The 24272-nt window shown below is 43.6% G+C and overlaps 1 protein-coding gene across 1 annotated transcript in view; it reads right to left on the bottom strand.

Moving 5' to 3' along the window:
• aspa (aspartoacylase) overlaps nt 1-24272 on the bottom strand; it is a 37094-nt gene that overhangs the window by 4707 nt on the left and 8115 nt on the right. Inside the window, exons 2-4 of the mRNA XM_072589850.1 lie at nt 23534-23729; nt 20991-21084; nt 2176-2283 (exon numbers count right to left, since the gene is read on the bottom strand). Coding sequence (XP_072445951.1) covers nt 2176-2283; nt 20991-21084; nt 23534-23729 — 398 coding nt within the window. The remainder of the gene's footprint in view (nt 1-2175; nt 2284-20990; nt 21085-23533; nt 23730-24272) is intronic.

Below are 24272 nucleotides of genomic sequence, written 5' to 3'. Positions count from 1 at the left end.
AGGGATGACCTTATAGAGGTTTATAAAATCAATAAGGACATGGATAGGATAAATAGACAATGTCTTTTCCCTGGGGTGGGGGAAATCCAGAAGTGGAGGGCATAGGTTTAGGGTGAGAAGGGAAAGTTATAAAAGAGACCTAAGGGGCAACTTCTTCACACAGAGGGTGGTACGTGTATGGAATGAGCTGCCAGAGGAAGTGGTGGAGGCTTGTACAATTGCAATGTTTAAAAGGCATGAGGATGGGTATATGAATAGGAAGGGTTTGGAGAGATATGGGCCAGGTGCTGGCAGGTGGGACTAGATTGGGTTGGGATATCTGGTTGGCATGGACGAGTTGGACCAAAGGGTCTGTTTCCATGCCGTACATCTCTATGACTCTAAATACAACCAATCTGATCTTCGTTTAAGAATTGGGTCAGCGAGAAAATAAAGACATGGACAATCAAATTGATGAACTTCGCCTGGGAGTTGATGCAAAATGACGGACAGCGAAAGTTATGCTTTGCCCAATTTTCATTTTCATCAATGGGTGTGATTTTCTGATTTTTTAAAAATATGGGGCGGGCGTGTTAGGTGGCGACTAACCGCCACAGCCACTGCTGGGAAAACCTGACCTAGACCTAACAGGCTGCATGTCGTGCTCCACCTCCTCCACTCAGCAGGCAGGTTTTGTAAGCTGGGAAACTAGCCACCATTCCTGCTCCCTTTCCCCAGGGAAGGGCTAGTGATGAATTGAGACCCTTAAGTGACCATTAATTGAAGGATGGAATGAAAAGTTGCCGAGAACAGAGCAAGTGAGGTGGCAAGGAGGAGGGGATCATCTCATCGGGGTTAAGTCTCCCAATTATTTTCCTCTACTTCCCAACTTCTTCACCTTGTCTGGGGAGGGAAAATTGTAGTTAATGGGAAAGAATATTGTGCAGGGCAGGAAGCAACATCGGGTTCAGGTTCACCATCAGCCTTTTTGCACTATTGTCAAACACAAATTCACTTCCTGCTGTCCCAAGAAACTGTTGTAAGAGTTTAGTAATATATACTCACTTGTAAAACTACTACCGAGTCACCTTTCAACACAATGCTTCTGGACAAAATTTCTTCCAATCTTATTTTCCAAGACGTTTAAAGGCTGCATTTTTCACTTAAAGGTAACAATGCTTTTGGCTTGTAATTTTCTCCTAACTTAGGTTTTCTTCATTTTAGATGTCCTACTTTATTTCCTGTTTTCTAACTGAGTGTGCAGAGGTACAGCCAACATCATGCTGAGATCGTTTTAAAAAATGTTAACATCCCTGAGACATTGAACACCACTCCCAAATCTCTGAGTAAAGAAATGTCTTCTTAGCTTAACCCTAAATAGCTGACCCCTTGACTGTAATTTCCTTGAATCCTCCCATTTCCTGGTTTACAGCTATGTTTGGAATGTTAGATATATTCTCTGTAATAAAGACTAATGAATGTGTACTGTTTGATTTATCTGTCATCTCCTTATTTCATATTAGTAATTTCTCAAAGGACCACAATGTTCATGCTGTTAACGCTTTTTAAATACCTATATTCGTACTATCTGCTTTTATACCTCTAGCTAGCTTTCTCTCACAGCCTAATTTTTCCTTATTAACCTTATGATCATTCTTACCTTTTTAAAAATATTCTGCCCAGTCTTTTGACCCAGTTCCCATCTTTGTATAGTGATATGTTTTTCTTTTACATTTCATACTAATTATTTTAGTTAACCACGAATCGGTCTTCCTCTTGGAAATTTTCTCAGTTGTTAGAATCTACCTATTTTGCGTATTCTGAAATATTCCCTTCAATGTCCTATTCTCTATTGAAAATCCTTTAAAAAATCTTCCATCAAAAAACAAATATATTACCCCCAAACCCATGAGTGTTGGTAGCATTGGGTTCTTTTCAAACAAATATCTGCAGCTAATGGTCAGTCTGCTCCTCTTTTGAAAGATAAAGTTATTGGGAAGGGCAAAGTGCCAACTTTGTCAAAGTGAGTCTGCTCTTTCAAGATTGAGCAATTGTGAAGATATACGATCACTAGAGCAAAGAGTGAAAGATTTATTTGCTACGAGTAATCGGCAATTTAAAGGAGGTCGTTATCTTGGTGAACAGGGGAAAATATCATGCTGCTCGAGTTACATGCAGGTGCTCAGCAAGTCCCACCTTCATTGTAGAAATGTGCAAAATCCAGGGCACTGTTAACAAGCTTCCTCATATTTTCTAAAATATTTGCCCTGATTACTCCTTGAGGTTGAGGACCTATTTCGAGCCCTGTGGGAGAAAGAAAAGAAATCGGGTTAAAAGTGATGGTGGTGAAATACAGGCACATTTTGACATACTGAGATCTGTAACATTTCACAAAACTGAAAGCTGGACTTTTCAGTGCCTTTCCTACAGGTTTCTGGGAAGCTGGGAGTGGGAATACAACAGGTACCACAACCACTGTTGAAAGTGACATTAAACATGTTTGGTGGACTAATGCAAATGTTGGGTTTTTGAGAAAATAAACATTGATCTCCCGTTACTAATATATTAGCAATGCTGACATTTGGCCACATTGGTCTACTTGCACATCAGTCAGCACCATTAGCAAATATTACACCACAACTCATGGGCGATTTGGCAGCAGTACAAAACTGCTTGGAGCCTGCCACAAATTCTAAATAGTCCTGACCACAGAAGATTAACCGGGGTCAAGGCATAGGAGAACAGGAGTGTGCAAAGCTATTTATTTTTAATGTCTAAAGCCTTTTCTCTTGGATTGCTCACAACAGTGACTAGGAGATTAATATTTAAAATGTTATTTGGCAACTCCAAGCGAGTTCAAAGTATATTGATAAGTATAAAGGGGAATTTGGAACAGTGCCATACAATGATGCACAGTAAATTCAAGGATAGCTTTCCTTGAGGAGCATGTTTCAGACAAAGAAAGTTGTTGAGCTGAAGGCCTTTTTGGAAGATCGACAGTCTTTTTTTCCTCTAAATCTGCAGCAATCGACCTTCAGAAATTGATGGACCCTATTGTCATGTTTGTTTCAAATCCATTCCGTCAAGTAGATATTGGTGTGTTGGGTGGTTGGCTACCAAGTTTGATCAGATGTTTGATTTACAAGTGGAGTTGATCAAAAAGATAATTGTTATGCAAAATGATATTGGGCTGAATGTCAGATTAAAAGATAGTGATTTTTGGGACTCAAACAGAGAAAAATACCCACTCCTATCACCTTGTACTTTTCAAATGAAAGCTTGCTTTGATTTCACATACTTCTGTGAGACCATGTTCTCCCAAGTTAAGATAATCAAATCCAAGCATTGCACTCAGCTCACAGAAAGCCATTTGGTGGACTGTATATGACCAGCAGTCTCAAACTGCAGCCCAGACTTCAAAGCACTGGCAATCAAATATCTGACGCTCAGACTTGGTGAGTACCGGACAAAACAAATAATTACATATATTTGATTTTAGATCTGTACAGCACTAAAAACAAACTAAATAAAAACCAAAAGAACTGCAGAAGCTGTAAATCAAAAACAAAAGTTGCTGGAAAAGCTCAGCAGGTCTGGCAACATCTGTGAAGAGAAATCAGAGTTAACGTTTCAGGTCTAGTGACCCTCCCTCTGAACTGATGGTGGCTAGGAAAGTGTTGGTTTATATGCAGGAAACCAACTGCATATAAACCAACATTCTCTCTGCAATCCTTGATCCTTTTGACAATCGAGAACTTATCTGCCTTGGTTTTAAATATACTCAATGACCTGGCCTCCACAGCCTTCTGTGGTCATGAATTCCACAGATTCACCACTCTCTGGCTGAAGATGTTTCTCCTTATCTCCGTTCTAGAGGATCTTCTCTTTACTGTAAGGCTGTGCCCTCAGGTCCACGTCTCTCCTGCCAATGGAAACATCTTCCCAATGTTCACTCTGTCCAGGCCGTTCAGTATTCTGTAAGTTTCAATCGAATCCCCCCCTCATACTAGGGCCAGAACTAGAGGGCATAGGTTTAGGGTGAGAAGGGAAAGATTTAAAAGGGACCTAAGGAGCAATGTTTTCACGCAGAGGGTGGCATGTGTGTGGAATGAGCTGTCAGAGGAAGTGTTGGAGGCTGATACAATTGCAACAATTAAAAGGCATCTGGGTGGGTATATGGGCCAAATGCTGGCAAATGGGACTGGATTAATATGGGATATCTGATCGGCATGGACGAGTTGAACCGAAGGGTCTGTTTCTATGCTATACAGCTGTGACTCTGTGTCCAGTGTGGAAGAGCTAATCCAGTTTTACAAGCAGCTTTGGATTATGTTTTTAAGAACAGAAAGAGCAACTGACGAGTAAAAGGATAGTCTAAACAGCAATCAGTAACTATGGAGGAAAAATTCCAAAATAAACAGAATTCTCATGCGAAGTGTTCAATATACGTACAATTCCAAAAAAACATGTTAAAATTACACTCAATTGATGAAGTTTTGATTGATCGTGCTCCACCTAATGGCAGAAACTGGCTGGTGCGACAGAATTACATGCACCAACCAACTTCTGTCATTAGGTGATGCCCAGGATTTCAATGCAAGTTCAGAATGGGAGGCAGGAGGGCAGTGGAGACTTTAACGGTAAGAACAGAGGGTAGGAATGGGACCTAAAGCGGTGAGTGAAGAGGAGCGCCAGGGACTCGAGTACGATTCCCGCCTCAGGTGAGTGTCTTTGTGGAGTTTGTACATTCTCCCAGTGTCTGTGTGAGTTTCCTCTGGGTGTTCCAGTTTCCTCCCACAATCCAAAGATGTGCAGTTTAGGTGAATTGGTTATGCAAAATTGCCCATAGAGTTAGGTGCATTAGTCAGGGGTAAATATAGGGTAGGGGAATGGGTCTGGGTAGGTTACACTTCGGAGGGTTGGTGTAGACTTGTTGGGCCTAAGGGCCTGTTTTCATACTGTAGGGAATCTAATCTAATCAATCAAACTGGAGGAAATCTCAGAGGACTTCAGCTATATAATACAAACAAATCACAATGGCTGCTGGAGGTTGGGAATAAAAACAAAGTACTGGAGAAACTCTGCAGCTCTGGCTCAATCTGTGGAGAGAGAAGCAGAGTGAACAGTTCAAGTCCAATATAAGTCTTCTTTGGAATTGGTTTAATTAGAAACTGGATCTTCTGATTTTCTCTCCACACTTTCTGTTTTTATATCAGGTTTCAATTACAATTGCTCACCGCTGAGAATTTGTATGGAGCTTATTTTGTTCAGATTAGCAATCTCAGTCAGCCAAATGTCCCAAGATGGAAATGCACATGTTGCTGGTGCTGTTTGAAATTGAGTTTAAGATACGTGTTGTAGCAGATGAAAGGATTTCTTAAACATGGCTATGTTGTTTGGTTGATACAGACAGAGGAAGATATTCCACAACAAAAACAAAAATGACTGGAGAACTGTTTCAATTCCGATATGACTCTTCTTTAGGAAGTGAAGAATGATAGAGTCAAGAGTGATGAAGAGAACTCGAGTTCTGATGATGAGTTCTCCAGACTCCAAACATTAACTCTGCTTTCTCCCCACAGATGCTGCCAGATCTGCTGAGTTTCGCCAGCAATTTCTAACAATGATTCATCATTTCCTCTGGAGCACATGAGGACAAAAACAATATAAACCACTACATTGATGTATCTGCCTTTCTTGCTGTGCATATGGACCATGGTGAATAGTAGTGGCAAGACAGATTATGACAGTACTACAGGTACAGAACATGATCAGAAAGGCTAATGGGATGTTGGCCTTTGTATCTAGAAGTCAAGAATCCAATTGGACAGAAGTCAAACTTTGACTATACAAAGCCCTGGTTAGATCACCGTTGGAATATTTTGAGCAGTAGTTGGCATCTTGTACAATAGGAAGGATATACTGGCCTTTTGCTAAGTAGGTGAGAGTAAACAAGTTAAGGTCCTATTCCTTAAATGAGAAGATTTTGGAATCTACTGATTGAAGTTTCAAGGCCAAAGAGAAATAAATCAGGTAGATAGAAACTATTTCATCTTGTTTAGGATGTCAATGGGGCATGGACTAAAACCCAGCATGTGGTATTTCAAGTGTGAAAATAGAAAACATTTCAGAGTTACCATTTCAAGTCTGATATGACTTTTATTTCAGAATTTTGAAGTTCTGAAGAGGAGAAATATCAAATTTGGAATATTAACTTTATTGCTCTCTCCACACATGCTGCCAGAGCTGCTGTTTCTCCAGCAATTTTTGCTGGGGAATATCTTCCTAGGTCTGTATTAACCAAGCAACTTACAACACAATAACCTTCAGGACAATGTTTCCTCTGGTACAAAATATATCTTAAACTCAAATGTCAGAACAGCACCAGAGACAGGTGTAGTTCCAGAAATCACATGACACCAGGTTACAGTCTAACAGATTTATTTGAAGTCACAAGCGCTGCTCCTTCGTCAGGTGAAGTTGTTTTTGCACCTTGCCCCTCAGCCAGAGGTACCAGGCTCACTGTGCTGCCTTGCTGTTTAGCACAGACACAAAGGCAGACGTTTCTCCCGGTTGTCAGCATGCATCAGGAGAACCAAAGGAGACAGCCTTCTTTCAGGGGGTCCCAGCAAGCAAGTCAAGGGCACCCTGTGATACCAGTCCAGAGGCTTGGATATGGTCAATCAGCCACTCGGGACGGTCAGAGTCAGAATTCTCTCCGCTTAAGGAGTGAAGAGCCAAATGTTGGGCAGCTCACCATCCATCTTGACTCTACCGCCCATCTTAGAAAGCCCAGGGTGGAGAGGCTGCAGGCTATAGAGACACCAACTTTTATCCATTAACTTTTTTTAATCTTCTTAATTTATTCTATGAAGAACTGCAACGTAGAACTTTTAGTTTTTCTCCTTATTACTCGAAGCTTGTACCTAAGATTTGTACCTAAGATGGTGCCATGTGTGGGGTCATTGTACACATCACGATACTTCTGTAAGAATGATATGGTGTTTGTAGTAGGGGATTTTAACTTTCCAAACATAGACTGAGACTGCCATAGTATTAAGGGTTTAGATGGAGAGGAATTTTTTAAGTGTGTACAAGAAAATTTTCTGATTCAGTATGTGGATGTGCCTACTAGAGAATGTGCAAAACTTGACCAACTCTTGGGAAATAAGGCAGGGTAGGTGACTGAGATGTCAGTGGGGGAGCACTTTGTGGCCAGTGACCATAATTCTAGTTTTGAAATAGTGATGGAAAAAGATAGACCTGATCTAAAAGTTGAAGTTCTAAATTGGAGAAAGGCTAATTTTGACAGTATTAGGCAAGAACTTTTAAAAGCTGATTGGGGGCAGATGTTCACAGGTAAAGGGATGGCTGGAAGATGGGAAGTATTCAGAAATGAGATAATGAGAATTCAGAGAAAGTATATTCCTGTCCGGGTGAAAGGAAAGGCTTGTAAGTATACAGAATGCTGGCTGACTAAAGAAATGGAGGGCTTGGTTAAGAAAAAGAAGAAAGATTATGTCAGGGTATAGACAGAATAGATTTAGTGAATCCTTAGAAGAGTATAAAGGCAGTAGGAGTATACTTAAGAGGGAAATCAGGAGGGCAAAAAGAGGACATAAGATAGTCTTGGCAAATACAGTTAAGGCGAATCCAAAGGGTTTTTATAAATACATTAAATATGAAAGGGTAACTAGGGAGAGAATAGAGCCCCTCAAAGATCAGCAAGGCGGCCTTTGGGTGGATTCTGGATTAGAGTGGTGCTGGAAAAGCACAGTTCAGGCAGCATCCGAGGAGCAGGAAAATCGATGTTTCGGGCAAAAGCCCTTCATCAGGAATACAGGCAGAGTGCTCGAAGGGAGGGAGAGATAAATGAGAGAAGGGTGAGGGTGGGGAGAAAGTAACATAGATTCTGGATTAGTGGTGCTGGAAGAGCACAGCAGTTCAGGCAGCATCCAAGGAGCTTCGAAATCAACGTTTCGGGCTAAAGCCCTTCATCAGGAATAAAGGCAGTGAGCCTGAAGTGTGGAGAGATAAGCTAGAGGAGGGTGGGGGTGGGGAGAAGGTAGCATAGAGTACAATGGGTGAGTGGGGGAGGGGATAGGTGGAAAAGGAGATAGGCAGGTAGGACAAGTCTGGACAAGTCATGGGGACAGTTACTGAGCTGGAAATTAGAACTAGGGTGAGGTGGGAGAAGGGGAAATGAGGAAACTGTTGAAGTCCACATTGATGCCTTGGGGTTGAAGTGTTTCGAGGCGGAAGATGAGGCGTTCTTCCTCCAGGCATCTGGTGGTGAGGGAGCTGTGGTGAAGGAGGGCCAGGACTTCCATGTCCTCGGCAAAGTGGGAGGGGGAGTTGAAATGTTGGGCCACGGGGCGGTTTGGTTGATTGGTGCGGGTGTCCCGGAGATGTTCCCTAGAGCGCTCTGCTAGGAGGCGCCCAGTTTCCGCAATGTAGAGGAGACCGCATCGGGAGCAACGGATACAATAAATGATATTAGTGGATGTGCAAGTAAAACTTTGATGGATGTGGAAGGCTCCTTTAGGGCCTTGGATAGGGGTGCAGGAGAAGGTGTGGGCGCAGGTTTTACTGTTCCTGCGGTGGCAGGGGAAAGTGCCAGGATGGGAGGGTGGGTTGTTTGGGGGCGTGGACCTGACCAGGTAGTCACGGAGGGAACGGTCTTTGCGGAAGGCGGAAAGGGGTGGGGAGGGAAATATATCCCTGGTGGTGGGGTCTGTTTGGAGGTGGCAGAAATGTCAGTAGATGATTTGGTTTATGCGAAGGTTGGTAGGGTGGAAGGTGAGCACCAGGGGCGTTTTGTCCTTGTTACGGTTGGAAGGGTGGAGTCTGAGGGCGGAGATGCGGGATGTGGACGAGATGCGTTGGAGGGCATTTTAACCACGTGGGAAGGGAAATTGCGGTCTCTAGAAGAAGGAGGCCATCTGGTGTGTTCTGTGGTGGAACTGGTCCTCCTGGGAGCAGATCCGGTGGAGGCGGAGGAATTGGGAATACGGGATGGCATTTTTGCAAGAGGTAGGGTGGGAAGGGGTGTAATCCAGGTAGCTGTGGGAGTCGGTGGGTTTGTAAAAAATGTCAAGTGTCAAGTCGGTCGTCATTAATGGAGATGGAGGGGTCCAGGAAGGGGAGGGAGGTGTCAGGTAAATTTAAGGTCAGGGTGGAATGTGTTGGTGAAGTTGATGAATTGCTCAACCTCCTTGCGGGAGCACAAGGTGGCACCAATGCAGTCATCAATGTAGCGGAGGAAGAGGTGGGGAGTGGTGCCGGTGTAATTACGGAAGATCAACTGTTCTACATAGCCAACAAAGAGACAGGCATAGCTGGGGCCCATTCGTGTGCCCATGGCTACCCCTTTGGTCTGGAGGAAGTGGGAGGATTTGAAGGAGAAATTGTTAAGGGTGAGGACCAGTTCGGCCAAACGAATGAGAGGGTCGGTGGAAGGGTACTGTTGGGGACGTCTGGAGAGGAAAAAACAGAGGGCTTGGAGGCCCTGGTCATGGCAGATGGAGGTGTAGAGGGATTGGATATCCAGGGTGAAGATGAGGCATTGGGGGCCAGGGAAACGGAAGTCTTGGAGGAGGTGGAGGGCGTGGGTGGTGTCTCGAACGTATGTGGGGAGTTCCTGGACTAGGGGAGATAGGACAGTGTCGAGGTAGGTAGAGATGAGTTCAGTGGGGCAGGAGTATGCTGAGACAGTGGGTCGGCCAGGGTGGTCAGGCTTGTGCATCTTGGGAAGGAGGTAGAACCGGGCAGTGCGGGGTTCCCGGACTGTGAGGTTGGAAGCTGTGGGTGGGAGATCTCCTGAGGTAATGAGGTTCTGTATGGTCTGGGAGATGATGGTTTGGTGATGGGGGGGGGGGGTGGGGTCATGGTCGAGGGGACAGTAAGAAGAGGTGTCCTCGAGTTGACGTTTGGCTTCAGCAGTGTAGAGGAGTGGGGGAGGGAGGTAGACAGGTTGAGGCGGTTAATGTCCCGGCGGCAGTTGGAAATGAAGAGGTCGAGGGCAGGTAATAGGCCAGCGCGGGGTGTCCAGGTGGATGTAGTGTGTTGGAGGTGGGCGAAGGGGTCCTCGGAAGGTGGGCGGGAGTCCTGATTGTGAAAGTAAGCTCGGAGGCGGAGGCGACGGAAGAATTGTTCGACATCACGGCGTGTATTAAATTCATTGATGCGTGGACTGAGGGGGATGAAGGTGAGTCCTTTGCTGAGGACTGATCGTCCTCAGTGAGGGGGAGGTCTGGGGGGGGGGGGGAAATGGTGAAAACTCGGCAGGGCTGGGAGCTGGGATCTGGTGTGGGTGTAGAGCTGGGAGTGGGGGCGGAACCTGTAACTGGAGTGGGTGTGATGGTGGGGGGAATGGGGGTGGAGTTATGAGCAGGGGTAGTGTTCCACTCGGGGATCTGGGGTGTGGGGATAGTGACAGTGGGGGGGGGGGGGGCGTGTCCGCAGAATGCAGGTGAGTGGCGCTGGTGGGGACGGAAGTGGTGGTGACCACGGCAGTAGGGGTGGCGGAAGTCACTGAGTATATGGCATCAGCGATGATGTGAGGGGCAGAAGTGATGTCATGTGTGATGCATGAGGAATTGTGAGGGGTGGAAGTGGTGTGGGAGTGGCCATGATTGGGGGCGGAAGTGACATCATCAATCAGCATAGGGGTGGCAGCTGCATCAGCCGCATGGCTAATGGCAGAATAGATTCAAAGGCCAGGGAAATCTTCTGGAATGTTTGAGGAGCGCTGGTTATGGAGGTGGGTAGATAAAAGTAGCATAGAGTCAGGGCAGAGGAAATGACCTGGGAGTTGCAGTGGGAGAGGGACTCCGAGATTCTTGTCGAGAGAGGAGGAAAACTTCTTCAAGGCAGGCATCCTTGCAAGAGGATTCGCAGTAGGGTTAAAATCAATTAGGTAAAAACAATGATTGCAGATGCTGGAAACCAAATTCTTCACTGTTTTTACCTAGTTGATTTTAACCCTACTGCGAATCCTCTTGTAAGAATGCCTACCTTGAAGAAGTTTTCCTCCTCTCTCTACAAGAACCTCAGGTCATTTCCTCTGCCCTGACTCTATGCTACTTTCTCCCCATCAGGCCTTTGTGTGGAGCCACAGGAGATACTAAACGAGTATTTTGCATCAGTGTTTACTGTGGAAAAGGACATAGAAGATATAGAATGCAGGGAAATAGATGGTGACATCTTGAAAAATGTCCATATTGCAGAGGAGGAAGTGCTGGATATCTTGAAATGCATAAAAGTGGATAAATCCCCAGGTGTCCCCTAGAACTCTGTGGGAAGCTGGACAAATGATTGCTGGGCCTCCTGCTGAGATATTTGTACCATTGATAATTACAGGTGAGGTGCTGGAAGATTGGAGGTTGGCTAACGTGCTGCCATTATTTAAGAAAAGTACTAAGGACAAGCCAGGGAACTATAGACCAACGAGCCGGACGTCAGTGGATTTTTGAAGTAGTAAAAAATAGGATTGATGAGGCAGAGCGATAGATGTGATCTATATGGACTTCAGCAGGGCGTTCGACAAGATTCCCGATGGGAGACTGGTTAGCAAGGTTAGCTTTCATTGAATACAGGGAGAACTAGCCATTTGGATACAGAACTGGCTCAAAAGGTAGAAGACCGAGGGTGGTGGTAGAGAGTTGTTTTTCAGATTGAAGGCCTGTGACCAGTGGAGTGCCACAAGGATCAGTGCTGAGTCCTTTACTTTTAATCATTTATATAAATGATTTGGATGTGAGCTTAAGAGGTATAGTTAGTAAGTTTGCAGATGACGCTAAAATTGGAGGTGTATTGGACAGCAAAGGAGGTTACCTCGGATCACAATGGGATCTGGACCAGATGAGCCAATGAGCTGAGAATTGGCAGATGGAGTTTAATTCAGATAAATGCGAGGTGCTGCATTTTGGGAAAGTGAATCTTAGCAGAACTTATATACTTAATGGGAGTCCTAGGGAGTGTTGCTGAACAAAGAGACTTGGAGTGCAGGTTCATAGCTCCTCGAAAATAGAGTCGCAGGTAGAAAGGAAAGTGAAGATGACATTTGGTACGCTTTCCTTTATTGGTCAGAGTATTGAGTACAGGAGTTGGGAGGTCATGTTGCGGCTGTACAGGACATTGGTTAGGCCACTGTTGGAATATTGCATTCAATTCTGGTCTCCTTCTTATTGAAAGGATGTTGTGAAACCTGAAAGGGTTCAGAAAGTATTTACAAGGATGTTGCCAGGGTTGGAGGATTTGAGCTATTGGGAGATGTTGAATAGGCTAGGGCTGTTTTTCCTGGAGCATCGGAGGCTGAAGGATGACCTTAAAGAGGTTTATAAAATCATGAGGGGCATGGATAGGGTAAATAGACAAAGTCTTTTCCCTGGGGTGGAAGAGTCAAGAACTAGAGGGCATAGGTTTAGGGTGAGAGGAGCAAGATATGAGAGAATCCTAAGGGGCAACCTTTTCATGCAGAGGGTGGTATGTGTATGGAATGAGCTGCCAGAGGAAGTAGTGGAGTTTAGTACAATTACAGCATTTAAAAAGGTATTTGGATGGGTATATGAATAGGAAGGGTTTGGAGGGATATGGGCCAGGTACTGGCAGGTGAAACTAGTTTGGGTTGGGATATCTGGTCAGCACGGACGAGTTGGACCGCAGGGTCTGTTTCTGTGCTGTACATCTCTATGACATGTGACAATAAACCGAATTGTAATTCTTTCTGCATTATTGCAGGCTGTTTTATTCCAGAATGAGAGAGAGGCAGGTAACCAAGGTAATGAAAGTGGGTGCCACAATTGTTACTATAGCTGCAGGTGAAAAGATGTCCCAAGTGACAGAGTAGGCAGGGCATACGGTATAAACCTCTGGTTTAAGTGGGTTAGGGTTTGTGGTGGGTAACAACAAATGAGGGAACATGTTGCAGGCAATATAAGATGGTAGAGCACGAGTCACAGTAGGAGATGGGTACAGTCTCGGAGAGCTTTTGGAGAGGAGATGGTGGCACATACGCTAGCAGAGTGGAGAAAGTCATTGCCCTTTTTCCTACATTGCTGGGCACTGACACAGACAGTAACTTCAGAGCAGGTGGCGTAGACTGGTTTCAGTCTCGGAGAAAAGGAGGTCACATGTCTGTATCAGCCTGTCCACCAGGATCCCCAAGTCCTTGCTCGCAAAATGAGACAGAAATTGCCCCTTCTCCAGCCCAAATGTAAGGAACTGCACAGGGCAGTTCTAGACTGATAGTGCCTGATGGTGTGGACACCAGGGATTCCAGTCCACTCTGGGATTCCCAACAATGGCAAATCATTTTGGGGGTATGGTGACTGCTAGAATGGGGCTACAATCAAGCAAAAATGGGAACCATGGGGCGAGACAGATTTTTAATCAGGCAGGATTGGCAAAATACCACAAGAGATCTCAGTAGACCTCACTGCAACAAACTCTTCATGAAATCTGACAAAACCCACAGCCAGAAACCCCTAAGATTCAACCAATAATCATTTTATTGATCATTAATTGACTCTACTTTAAATTAGATTTACTACATATATTGTAGATTGTATGGCTGTTCTAACTTTGTATAGTGAAGTTTGTGGTTGTCTGTTCAAAACTGTGGAGCCTTATGGCTTTGCTCTGTTAAAAAGGATCTGGGAACACAACTTTTTATCAAATTAATAAAAGTTACTGGTTCCTAGCCAAATCATAATGTTAATTTGGCAGCCTGTTCTGGGATTATAACAATACAGTCCTGTTAACTTTAGCACCTAGGGTGATGTGAAAAATGGTGAATTACAAATGTGTCATGTTGCATTTGCAACGATAATGTGAACATGAACTAAAGGAATTTTCACTCATTATTAAACTCAAACGGTAATTGTTGCCAAAAAAATGTTAATCCATTAATCATTCCTGTTAAAAGTGTTCAGGATATAGCTATTGTTCCCATCTAAAATCTAATAATGTGTGCGTATTTTAAAAAACAACATAAAAGGAGTTACATATGTTTGTCCAAAATACATTTAGTCTAGTGTAACAGGAGAGACTATTCATTCTTCAAGTTCACAATTCCTCTCGTCAGTCCATTAAGAGTAAACTACCTTCTGATATCTAGGTAAAAACAATGACTGCAGATGCTGGAAACCAGATTCTGGATTAGTGGTGCTGGAAGAGCACAGCAGTTCAGGCAGCATCCGAGGAGCAGGAAAAAAAAACGACGTTTCGGGCAAAAGCCCTTCATCAGGAATAAAGGCAGAGAGCCTGAGGTATGGAAAGATAAGCAAGAGGAGGGTGGGGGTGGGGAGAAAGTAGCATAGAGTACAATAGGTGAGTGGGAGAGGGGATGAAGGTGATAGGTCAGGGAGGAGGGTGGAGTGGATAGGTGGAAAAGGAGATAGGCAGGGTAGGACAAGTCCGGACAAGTCATGGGGACAGTTACTGAGCTGGAAGTTTGAAACTAGGGTGAGGTGGGGTGGGGGGGGGGGGGGGAGGGTGGGGAAGGGGAAATGAGGAAACTGTTGAAGTCCACATTGATGCCCTGGGGTTGAAGTGTTCCGAGGCGGAAAATGAGGCGTTCTTCCTCCAGGCTTCTGGTGGTGAGGGAGCAGCGGTGAAGGAGGCCCAGGACCTCCATGTCCTCGGCAGAGTGGGAGGGGGAGTTGAAATGGTGGACCACAGGGCGGTGTGGTTGATTAGTGCGGATGTCCCGGAGATGTTCCCTAAAGCGCTCTGCTAGGTGGCGTCCTGTCTCCCCAATGTAGAGGAGACCGTATCGGGAGCAATGGAAACAATAAATGATTAGTGGATGTGCAAGTAAAACTTTGATGGATGTGGAAGGCTCCTTTAGGGCCTTGGATGGAGGTGAGGGAGGAGGTGTGGGTGCAGGCTTTACAATTCCTGCGGTGGCAGGGGAAGGTGCCAGGATGGGAGGGGGGGGGGGGCGCGTGGATCTGACTAGGTAGCCACGGAGGGAACAGTCTTTGCGGAAGGCGGAAAGGGGTGGGGAGGGAAATATATATCCCTGCTAGTGGGATCTTTTTGGAGGTGGCAGAAATGTCGGCGGATGATCTGGTTTATGCGAAGTTTGGTAGGGTGGAAGGTGAGCACCAGGGGCATTCTGTCTTTGTTACGGTTGGAGGGGTGGTGCTTTTCCAGTACCACTCCAATCTTGACAGTAAATATCAGTGAAAGCTGCTACACGCACACGCCCATTCCAGTTCCAGTTTGCTGTAAGACTGATTGATTGCATTTTCTTCACTGCAGGAAACTTTGCTGTTGTGTAGTGTTACTGCAAATATATGTGTAGTCTTATATAAGTATAGTCTTAAATATATGTGTAGTCTTACTGCGGGATGTGGACGAGATGCATTGGAGGGCATCTTTAACCATGTGGGAAGGGAAATTGCGGTCTCTGAAGGTCGTCATCTGGTGTGTTCTGTGGTGGAACTGGTCCTCCTGGGAGCAGATACGGCGGAGGTGGAGGAATTGGGAATACGGGATGGCATTTTTGCAAGAGGTAGAGTGGGAAGAGGTGTAATCCAGGTAGCTGTGGGAGTCGGTGGGTTTGTAAAAAATGTCAGTGTCAAGTCGGTCGTCATTAATGGAGATGGAGAGGTCCAGGAAGGGGAGGGAGGTGTCAGAGATGGTCCAGGTAAATTTAAGGTCAGGGTGGAATTTTATTGCATCATACAGGCAATGTTTTCAATTCTCCCTATTTCTGTTCCCACAGATGTCTGGAAGCAGGTTTTTGATCCTCTTGGCTGCCTAACTAGGGAGAAGGAAGGGAAGAAGAGCACACTGTATATAGAAAGTCTCTTCTTATGTAGCAATCTGCTACAGTTATTCTCACCATGTGCATGCAGAGAGGTCTGGGTGAATTTGCTAACCGACAGTAATTGTACACTATTGAAAGATGTTCTGCACCAGTTGTTACACAAGTCCTTTTCAGTGCAGTCTAACTCGGCGGACCCAAAGCTGACATTATGCTTTTCATCCAGTAAAGGCTGATTCTATCCATTTTTGTCACTGGGGGATGTCTCAGAGACCATGGCACACTGTCTTCTTGAGCAGATGTGCATGTTAATAGGTCTCTTGTTCTTTTTAAAATCAGCTGCTATAGGATAGTTCCTTAAACCTTCCTAATATGGTACAGCAGTGTGCTTCCTGCTCCTCGGATGCTGGCTGACCTGCTGTGCTTTTCCAGCACCACTCCAATCTTGACTCTAATCTCCAGCATCTGCAGTACCCACTTCTGCCTATATTTACTGTGAGTCAGAGATTTCGCGTGATGTTTCCTCTGTATGTACCATTTATATAAAGAAAAGCAATCAGCACTTTTCTACTCAGGAAATATTCCAAATACATGTAGCTCCAACAGCCAGAAAGTCATCTTGTATCAATTACGTAGTCTTTGAAATGCAGAAACAGGTTATTTGGCCTGACTAATCTATCCCATTGTTTATGGTCCACTTGAGCCTCCTGCCCCCTTTTTCATCACATCAGCGCAGTCTCCCATTCCTTTCTCCGGAATGTTCAAATGTAGATGCCTGTATTACCTTTGCTGGTGTACTGGTGACTAACCTATATCAATACTTATGTTCAGTCTCCCCATCAAGTGGAACCATCCCCACTGGGAAACCATAGGCTACTATCTGCAATTTCTGTGTCATATACAGCCAACAGGTGAATTCTGAAAACTGCCTGCCTCTACAGAAAAGGTTCATTTTCAGAATGGCTTTGGGTGTAATTATTGTTTTTGCACCTTCTCTCCTCAAGTTCCTTCAGCTACTGAGGAGTAAACACATGCTCCCTGACCTCTGTCAATGTCAATTAGCAGAAGGTAGGGTAAGTCTGGTCCACTGTCTGGCTCACTGATATTTTTGTCCTGCTCTCTCTATGGAGATTTGCCTAATCTGGGTTCAAGAATTCCCATGCTGTAATGTATCCTTTGAGCATGAGGACACTTTCATTGCATGGTTAGTGGTCCAACATGCTGCACCATTACACTTCAAAAAAAAAGGGTGACTTTGAATGACAGCAGACCTCTTATTCTTCCTGAAATAAAGTGCTTAAAAAACCTTACTAAGTTTGAGTTGACTGTCATCTTTCCAATGTTACACCAATGAGTAAAACACAACAAGAGAAATACTTAAACTGCCCTGTGAAACATTGCGACACCATATGGTTTTGAAAGGCAGCTTAAGTGCAGGTTATGATTTACAGGACAGTCAGTGGACTTTTTAAGATTAGATTAGATTCCCTACAGTGTGGAAACAGGCCCTTCGGCCCAACCAGTCCACACTAACCCTCTGAAGGGTAACCCACCCAGACCCCTTTCCCTCTGACAAATGCACCTAGCACTACAGGCAATTTATCATGGCAAATTCACCTGATCTGCACATCTTTGGACTATGGGAGGAAACCAGAGCCCCCAGAGGAAGCCCACGCAGACATGGGGAGAACATGCAAACCCCACACAGACGCCTGAGGCTGGAATCGAACCTGGGACCCTGGTTCTGTGAGGCAGCAGTACGAACCACTGAGCCACCACGCTGCCCTCTTGAGTAATTCATTGCATGAAGTACTTCAGCTCTGAAAATGTGACAAGGTGTTATATAAACATAAGCACTTCCCTAAATCTATGAATTTTATGCGCATTATTTTCACTATTACATTTTTACAAAATTGATTAAAACAAAGGATCGAAGATGGTGACAGCCAGGGAGGAGTCTAATTCAGATTCTGACAGTGTGGGGGAGCTATCTGGAATGTCAGCAACACCAATTCCCACAAAATAATCAGCAGTGGGCACTTTGTTTGGAAGATTTACCAAGTTTCATTCATTGCTGAAACCAAAACTGAAGTTTCTGGAAGAGACTCAGGAGGTCTGGCAGCATCAGTGGAGAGAAAACTGAGTTTTAACTGAATTCGATTTCTCACCACAGATGTTGCCAGTTTCTTCAGCAATTTCTGTTTTGTTTCAGATGGCTAGCATCCCAGTTCTTTGTTTTACTCGCCCATTGCTGGTTCTAGTTTTTAAAAGTCGATTTTAATCTATTGCACTGGGAGACGTCAACTCGATTCCTCTCTTGGAAATGAAAACAAAAAAAAAACTCAGCAGATTTGACAGTATCCAAGAAGACAGACACAGTTAACGTTTCAGGTTAATTCTGTCCTTCTCCATCATAGAAAATTTATTGCTGTGAGGGATTGTGTTAGTGACAAATGACCTAGAGAAGGCAATCCAGTTTAAGACCACTGCAAGAACAAAGTTATTGATTTTAAGCAAGTGTAGAGATAACAAGGAGGAGAGCAAAGTTGAAAGGTGAGGGGAAGGAGGAATTAAATGATAAAGCTACATGCAAAGCAAAAAAAGGAGATGATGGGACACAAGTAAAAGAACAAATGAGTCATCTGCACTGTGTCATTGTTATGTGAAACAGTTGCAGTCTGAGAAAATAAAAATAATTATTTGAAATTGGGTGAACTCAATGTTGGGTCTGGAAGGCTATAAAAAAAGCTTAATTAAAAATTAAGTGATCTTCTGTTCACAATTGCAGAATTGTTTCAATACAGTCAGAGGCCATTTAACAGTGTCAGCACCAGCTGTCTGAACAAGTATTTCCCTGGCTGACATCCTCCTATACTCACCCTATAACTCTGCATTTTTTTTGGGGAACAAAAGAGGTCTAACTTCCTTTGCTGGGATTGGAAGGTTTGAGCTATAGGAGGAGGCTGAGTAGGCTGGGTCTTTTTTCCTGGAGCGTTGGAGGCTGAGGGGCATGAATACGGTGACTAGCCAAGAGCTTGTTCCCAGGGTAGATGAGTCTAAAACCAGACAGCATAGTTTTAAGGTGAAGAGAAATATCTTAAAAAGGACCTGAGGGGCAACTTTTTCACACAGAGGGTGGTGTATGGAGTGGGCTGCCAGGGGAAGTGGTGGAAGCTGGTACAATTGCAACATTTTAAAGGCATCTGGATGGGTATATGAAAAGGAAGGGTTTAGAAGGATATGTGCCAAATGCTGGCAAATAGGATTAGATCGGTTTGGGATATCTGGTTGGTATGGACAAGTTGGACTGAAGAGTCTGTACAGTTCTGATTCCGACTGCTTTGAACTTGCCCCCACAACACACTTTGCATGAGAAAGGTTTTTTGTTGCTTTTGTTTCTTTTGTCAATTGTTTTAAACCTGTGACCTCTTGCTATCAATCTTTTCACAAGTGGGAATAGATTCTCCTTACAGTATTTGCTCCATCCAGACCCCTTATGATTTTGAATACCTCCTTCAGATCTCTTGGCTTTCCCTTTGCCAAGGAAAACAATAATAACATTTCCAATCTGGCTTCATAACTGAAGTCCCTCATCCTGGAACCATTATCAGCACTCTCCAGTACATTCACATCTTCCTAAAGTGGACACAGAATTGGACACAGTGCTCCAGTTGAGATTGAACACGCGCCCTATTCATGTTCAACATAACTTCCTTGCTCTCATATTCTACGTCTCTATTAATAAAGCCTAGGAATGATACTGTATGTTTTATTAACTGCTTTGTTAACCTGAGCTTCCATTGCACCTCATAATAACAGAGAGTTGGAGGTCAAGGATGAGGGTGATCAGATTTTCCAAAGTCAAAACCAGGATATATTGAAAAGCTTTGGGAAGGTGATGAAGCATGTATTGGGTGCCCAATGGTAGGAGTCTAAGTGAAGGGCGGTTGACAGTAGGTGGTCACAAGAACATCTCCTGGAACACTTGAAACCAGATTTAAATTATTGGAAACAGCAATTATGGTTCATTGACTTTTGTTTCAATGAAATTTCTCTCTCGTTTTCTTTAAAAAAGCAAACCAAGATATTGGATGACACAACATCACAGAATCCTCCATTTTGCTCTAACTCTACAGTCCAACGCACAATGGCAAGACCAATCTGCAGTTAACAGCCTTATTTATTTTAATTGGTTCACTGAGTATGAGCAATAGATATCTTCAGGCAGATGCTCTTGTTTAAATTAGTGAAACTATTTGAGTAGAAGTTTTGTTTGCATCTAGTTGGATATGCACATAATCTTTCAATGACTCAACTGAACCTTCCTGCCACATTCATCAGCAGCAGTTGCTAATTTATTGATGGGTGTGTCTGACTACTTTTTCATGTGCTGTGGTGAATATGGATGTCAGGCATCTGTCATAACAGAGGCAACTTGCAGATGGCTCATGTGTGGTCATCGGATTAATTTGAAGTAAATCTTGAGGGTAAATTACTTAGGAATGTCAATGTGGAAGCCTAAGCCAAGAGACCTCAACTTGAACTGCCAGAGGAAGTGATGTAGACTAGTAAAATTACAACATTTAAAAGGCACCTGGATGGGAAAATGAATAGAAAGGATTGAGAGAGATATGGGCTAAAAACTGGCAAATGGGACTAGATTAGGTTAGGATATCTGGTCAGTGTGGACAAGTTGGACCGAAGGGTCCATGTTATACAGCTCTATGGCTCTATGAAAAGCATGGGATACCTTGAATATCATGAATTTCTAATATACACCTTCAGAGAAAGAAGCTCTGAATTGTAAGCACTAAAGCTGCCATTTTAATTCCTTTATCTTGACCTCAACATGCATTGATTGCACAGATGCATGAACAGCACGACTGGTAGCTAACACAGTGTTAGAGTTTATACTCTTAAATAAAAGGACACCTGTCCTGCACTGTAATAAGCATCAAAATAACTTGATAGAGGCCAGTATCCCGTCACCAAGTCACCCTTTATTTACACATGGAGTGTCCTGGACACTGATCCAGCTCCCTCAGAGCTAGCTCTCAGTGAACAGAACCTCTGACACTCCTGTCTATCTCTGTCAGCCAGGGCTCCCTGATTGGGGTTGTTAATCTGGTCCAATCAGGGAACTCATTCTATGAGGTCCATCTGGCTGACCTTGTTACAATCACTACAGTTATCTTTCTTATTGTCGTATTCTCACACTCCTGAGTTTGATGCTTACCTATGCAGTGTTTAGCAACAGTTCGTACTGCACCATATTGGACCGCAGGGTTTTCAAGCAGCAGCACCTGGCAATTATCATGTATCAACGTATTCTGGAAAGGAATGATCACAGAAATTATCATTCTCATTAACATCACTTTATATTGTAAATTCATTCTATGTATTCATGGAGAAAATTTACAAAACACTGAACATAGTCATAGAGTCATACAACACAGAAACAGACCCTTTGGTCCAAATTGTCCATGCCGACCAAATTTCTCAAACTAAACTAGTCCCACTTGCCAATGTTTGGCCCATATCCCTTTAAACCTTTCCTATTCATGTCTCCATCCAAATGTCTACTAAACATTGTAACCAGTTTAATAAAGTTTTTTGATTCTACTTTTAAAACATTTTTTTCTTTCTGTAAATATTTCTAATGTTATGTCTTGCCCCCCCCCCCCCCCCCCATCACAGTGGGGATGAAGAAATTATTGCCAGGCCTTGCCAAATGTTGTTGCGCATTAAATACACTATAAAATAGAAGTTTTTGTTAAATATGAAAAAAAAGTTCCAAATAGCATCACAGAAGCATAATCTGACACAAATTGATGCTTGGGCAAAAGAAAACACCCAAAAATGTTAGGAAAGTGACTAAAATCTTCTTCAGAAGTAGGTGTTAAGGAGCAGTTTAAACAAAAAAAAAGAGTGGTGAGCCTGTGAAATACAGAAAGTAGGCAGAAGTGGGTACTGCAGATGCTGGAGATTAGAGTCAAGATTAGAGTGGTGCTGGAAAAGCACAGCAGGTCAGGAAGCATCAGAGGAGCAGGAAAACAAAAGGAAAAATTCGACATTTCGGGCAAAAGCCCTTCATCAGGAATCATTCCAGCACCACTCTAATCTCAAATACAGAAAGTAGTCGAGGCCAAAACATTGAATGTTTTCATGAAGGAGATATATATAGTTCTTACAGCTAAAGAGATCAAAGGGTATGGGAAGAAAGTGAGAACAAGGTATGGATTTGGACGATCAGCCATGATCATACTGAATAGTGGAGCAGGCTCAAAAGGGCCGAATGGCCTTCTCCTGCTCCTATTTTCTATGTTTTTCTAATACAGGTACATGAGTGCCTAAAAGGCTCAGATAACTGAAACAAAGGCTGCCAATACTGGGGTGAGGGAACTAAGTATAGAAGGAAACAAATGTTTTAGGAATGCCGAGTTGGCAGATAGTTTTTGGGCTGATGGAAGTTTCAGAGCTTGGGAGGGGAAAGACAGTGTGTAGGGAATTGAATATGAGGAATGAGAATTCAAATTTAGAGGCTTAGGGGTCCTGTTTAGGAGTTTAGGAACCAGATACTGTCATTTTGAACGATCTGAAGCTTATGGAGGGGCATAATATGAACACGGCCACACTTTCCTAAAGATGTAGAGTCAACCTGTGGTGGAGCTATATTGTGTTAATAAAAGTCATTTTTTCTTTGTTCAAACCCCCACACCCCCCAAGAACTAAATGCAGCACTGACGTGCGGACACTGTAAAGGGTTTGTCATTTTCTACACTCCAGAAGTAATGCACACAAATTTCTGTGGATACAGCTTCCCAAGTTACACAGTTTTGCAAAGATACTGTCAGAGGCAATAGGAAGGCCAATTTCTGAACGGATCCATTTCTACATCTTCAATCGGCTCTCCTACATTACTCAGATTGTATTATATGGGTCTAATTTTACAGGCTACGTGCAGGTGGAAAATCAGACTGGGGCACCCTTACAGATGGCAGGGGTGCCATCAACTGAGGTACAGTTCAGAGTCCTATATGTCCGCTTCTCTAATTTAAGTGGCCTAAACAGATCCTTCTCGGGCACCCTATTCCAATTTGGATAGAACCTGGCATCTCACACTCACTCCTGCACATACAGTTTCACTATCACACGTTCACCCTCACTCCTCCAGGATTGAGACTTGTTCCTGGAGGTGGTGCAAATCCTGCCTCTCCCTTAAAAAGGACCATCGCCCAAGAATGGATTTCTGCCTGCCTCCACAAAAGAATCTCATCTCCTAGAGCTGTTAGCCGGAGGTGGCTAATTGGAGGTGGGCTCATCCCTAAAATTCAGCCGGTCTTTTTGACAGCTCATCAAATGCTCCCAGGTTAGAACTCAACTCCATTCACAAATCCTAATTGGTCCCTGTCTCAAACTGCTCATTACATGCAAAACAATACTTTCACTGTATTTCGGTACACATGACAGCAATAAATCAAACTCAAATTTAATCTTTGCTGACCTAGAATACTTTTCTAGCAACACATTCTAAATTCCTTCTCCCCAATATTCAGATTCCCTAATTCCTCTCAATTAACAGTATAGGAACATTTTACATAGAAATGCACTGAATTTTCCACACAGATTTGGGAACCTGGGCAAAATGGTTTTTGGCAACTGGCATAAGGTAATGTAAAGCAAGTGGTTTATATTAAAACTTGAAGTGCAAACATATAAGTAATTCTGAAAGGAACATATGTACAGCACAATCAAGGTTGTCTCATTAAGAGTACCTACCTTAATATAATGAATCATCTGGATGGTAAAATCATCCTTGGACGTTTTCATAATCAGGCAGTTTCCAACGTTGGAGGTAGTATTGTGAAGATCTATAATAAAGTCATAGGCATTCTCATTGCCTTTTGGTCCAAATAAATGGTTTATCTCCTGGGCTCTTTTCACTTCATAAGGCATCGAGTCACTCAATGGCATGCTGTCGTGTGTAAAGATTTTATTTGAAAGTTAATAAAATAGTTTAAAAATCAGCCAGCTTTTGAACTGTTTGATCTTAGTCTGAGTTACAAATACAGTGCACTACTATGTTGCTAGAACTTTGAGTCATAGAGCATGGAAACAGACCCTTCGGTTCAACTTGTCCATGCTGACCAGACATCGCAATCTGACCTAATCCCATTTCCCAGCATTTAGCCCATATCCCTCTAAACACATCTGTTCATATACCCATCCAACACGAGAACACAAACCAACAGAACTATTTAACCTTTCAAGCCTGTTCTGTCATTCAGTAGGATCATGGCTGATCTTTGACTGAACTCTTATACCTGCCTTTGCTCTGTACTGCTTCATACCTGTTCTTAACAAAATCTAGAAAAGGATAAATAGGTGAAGGACGTTCTGTATTCAACCACACAGAAAGAGACACTCATTGACGCTTGTGTGGTGAGTAGAGTCAGGGGTTGTAGATTTGTAATGTTTCACTGGGTGAATAAATCTAAATAGAGTGAAGATTGGCATC

Source organism: Chiloscyllium punctatum, chromosome 19 (assembly GCF_047496795.1).
Source record: "Chiloscyllium punctatum isolate Juve2018m chromosome 19, sChiPun1.3, whole genome shotgun sequence".
Classification (NCBI taxonomy): Eukaryota; Metazoa; Chordata; class Chondrichthyes; order Orectolobiformes; family Hemiscylliidae; genus Chiloscyllium; species Chiloscyllium punctatum.
This window is presented reverse-complemented; position numbering and strand designations above follow the sequence as displayed.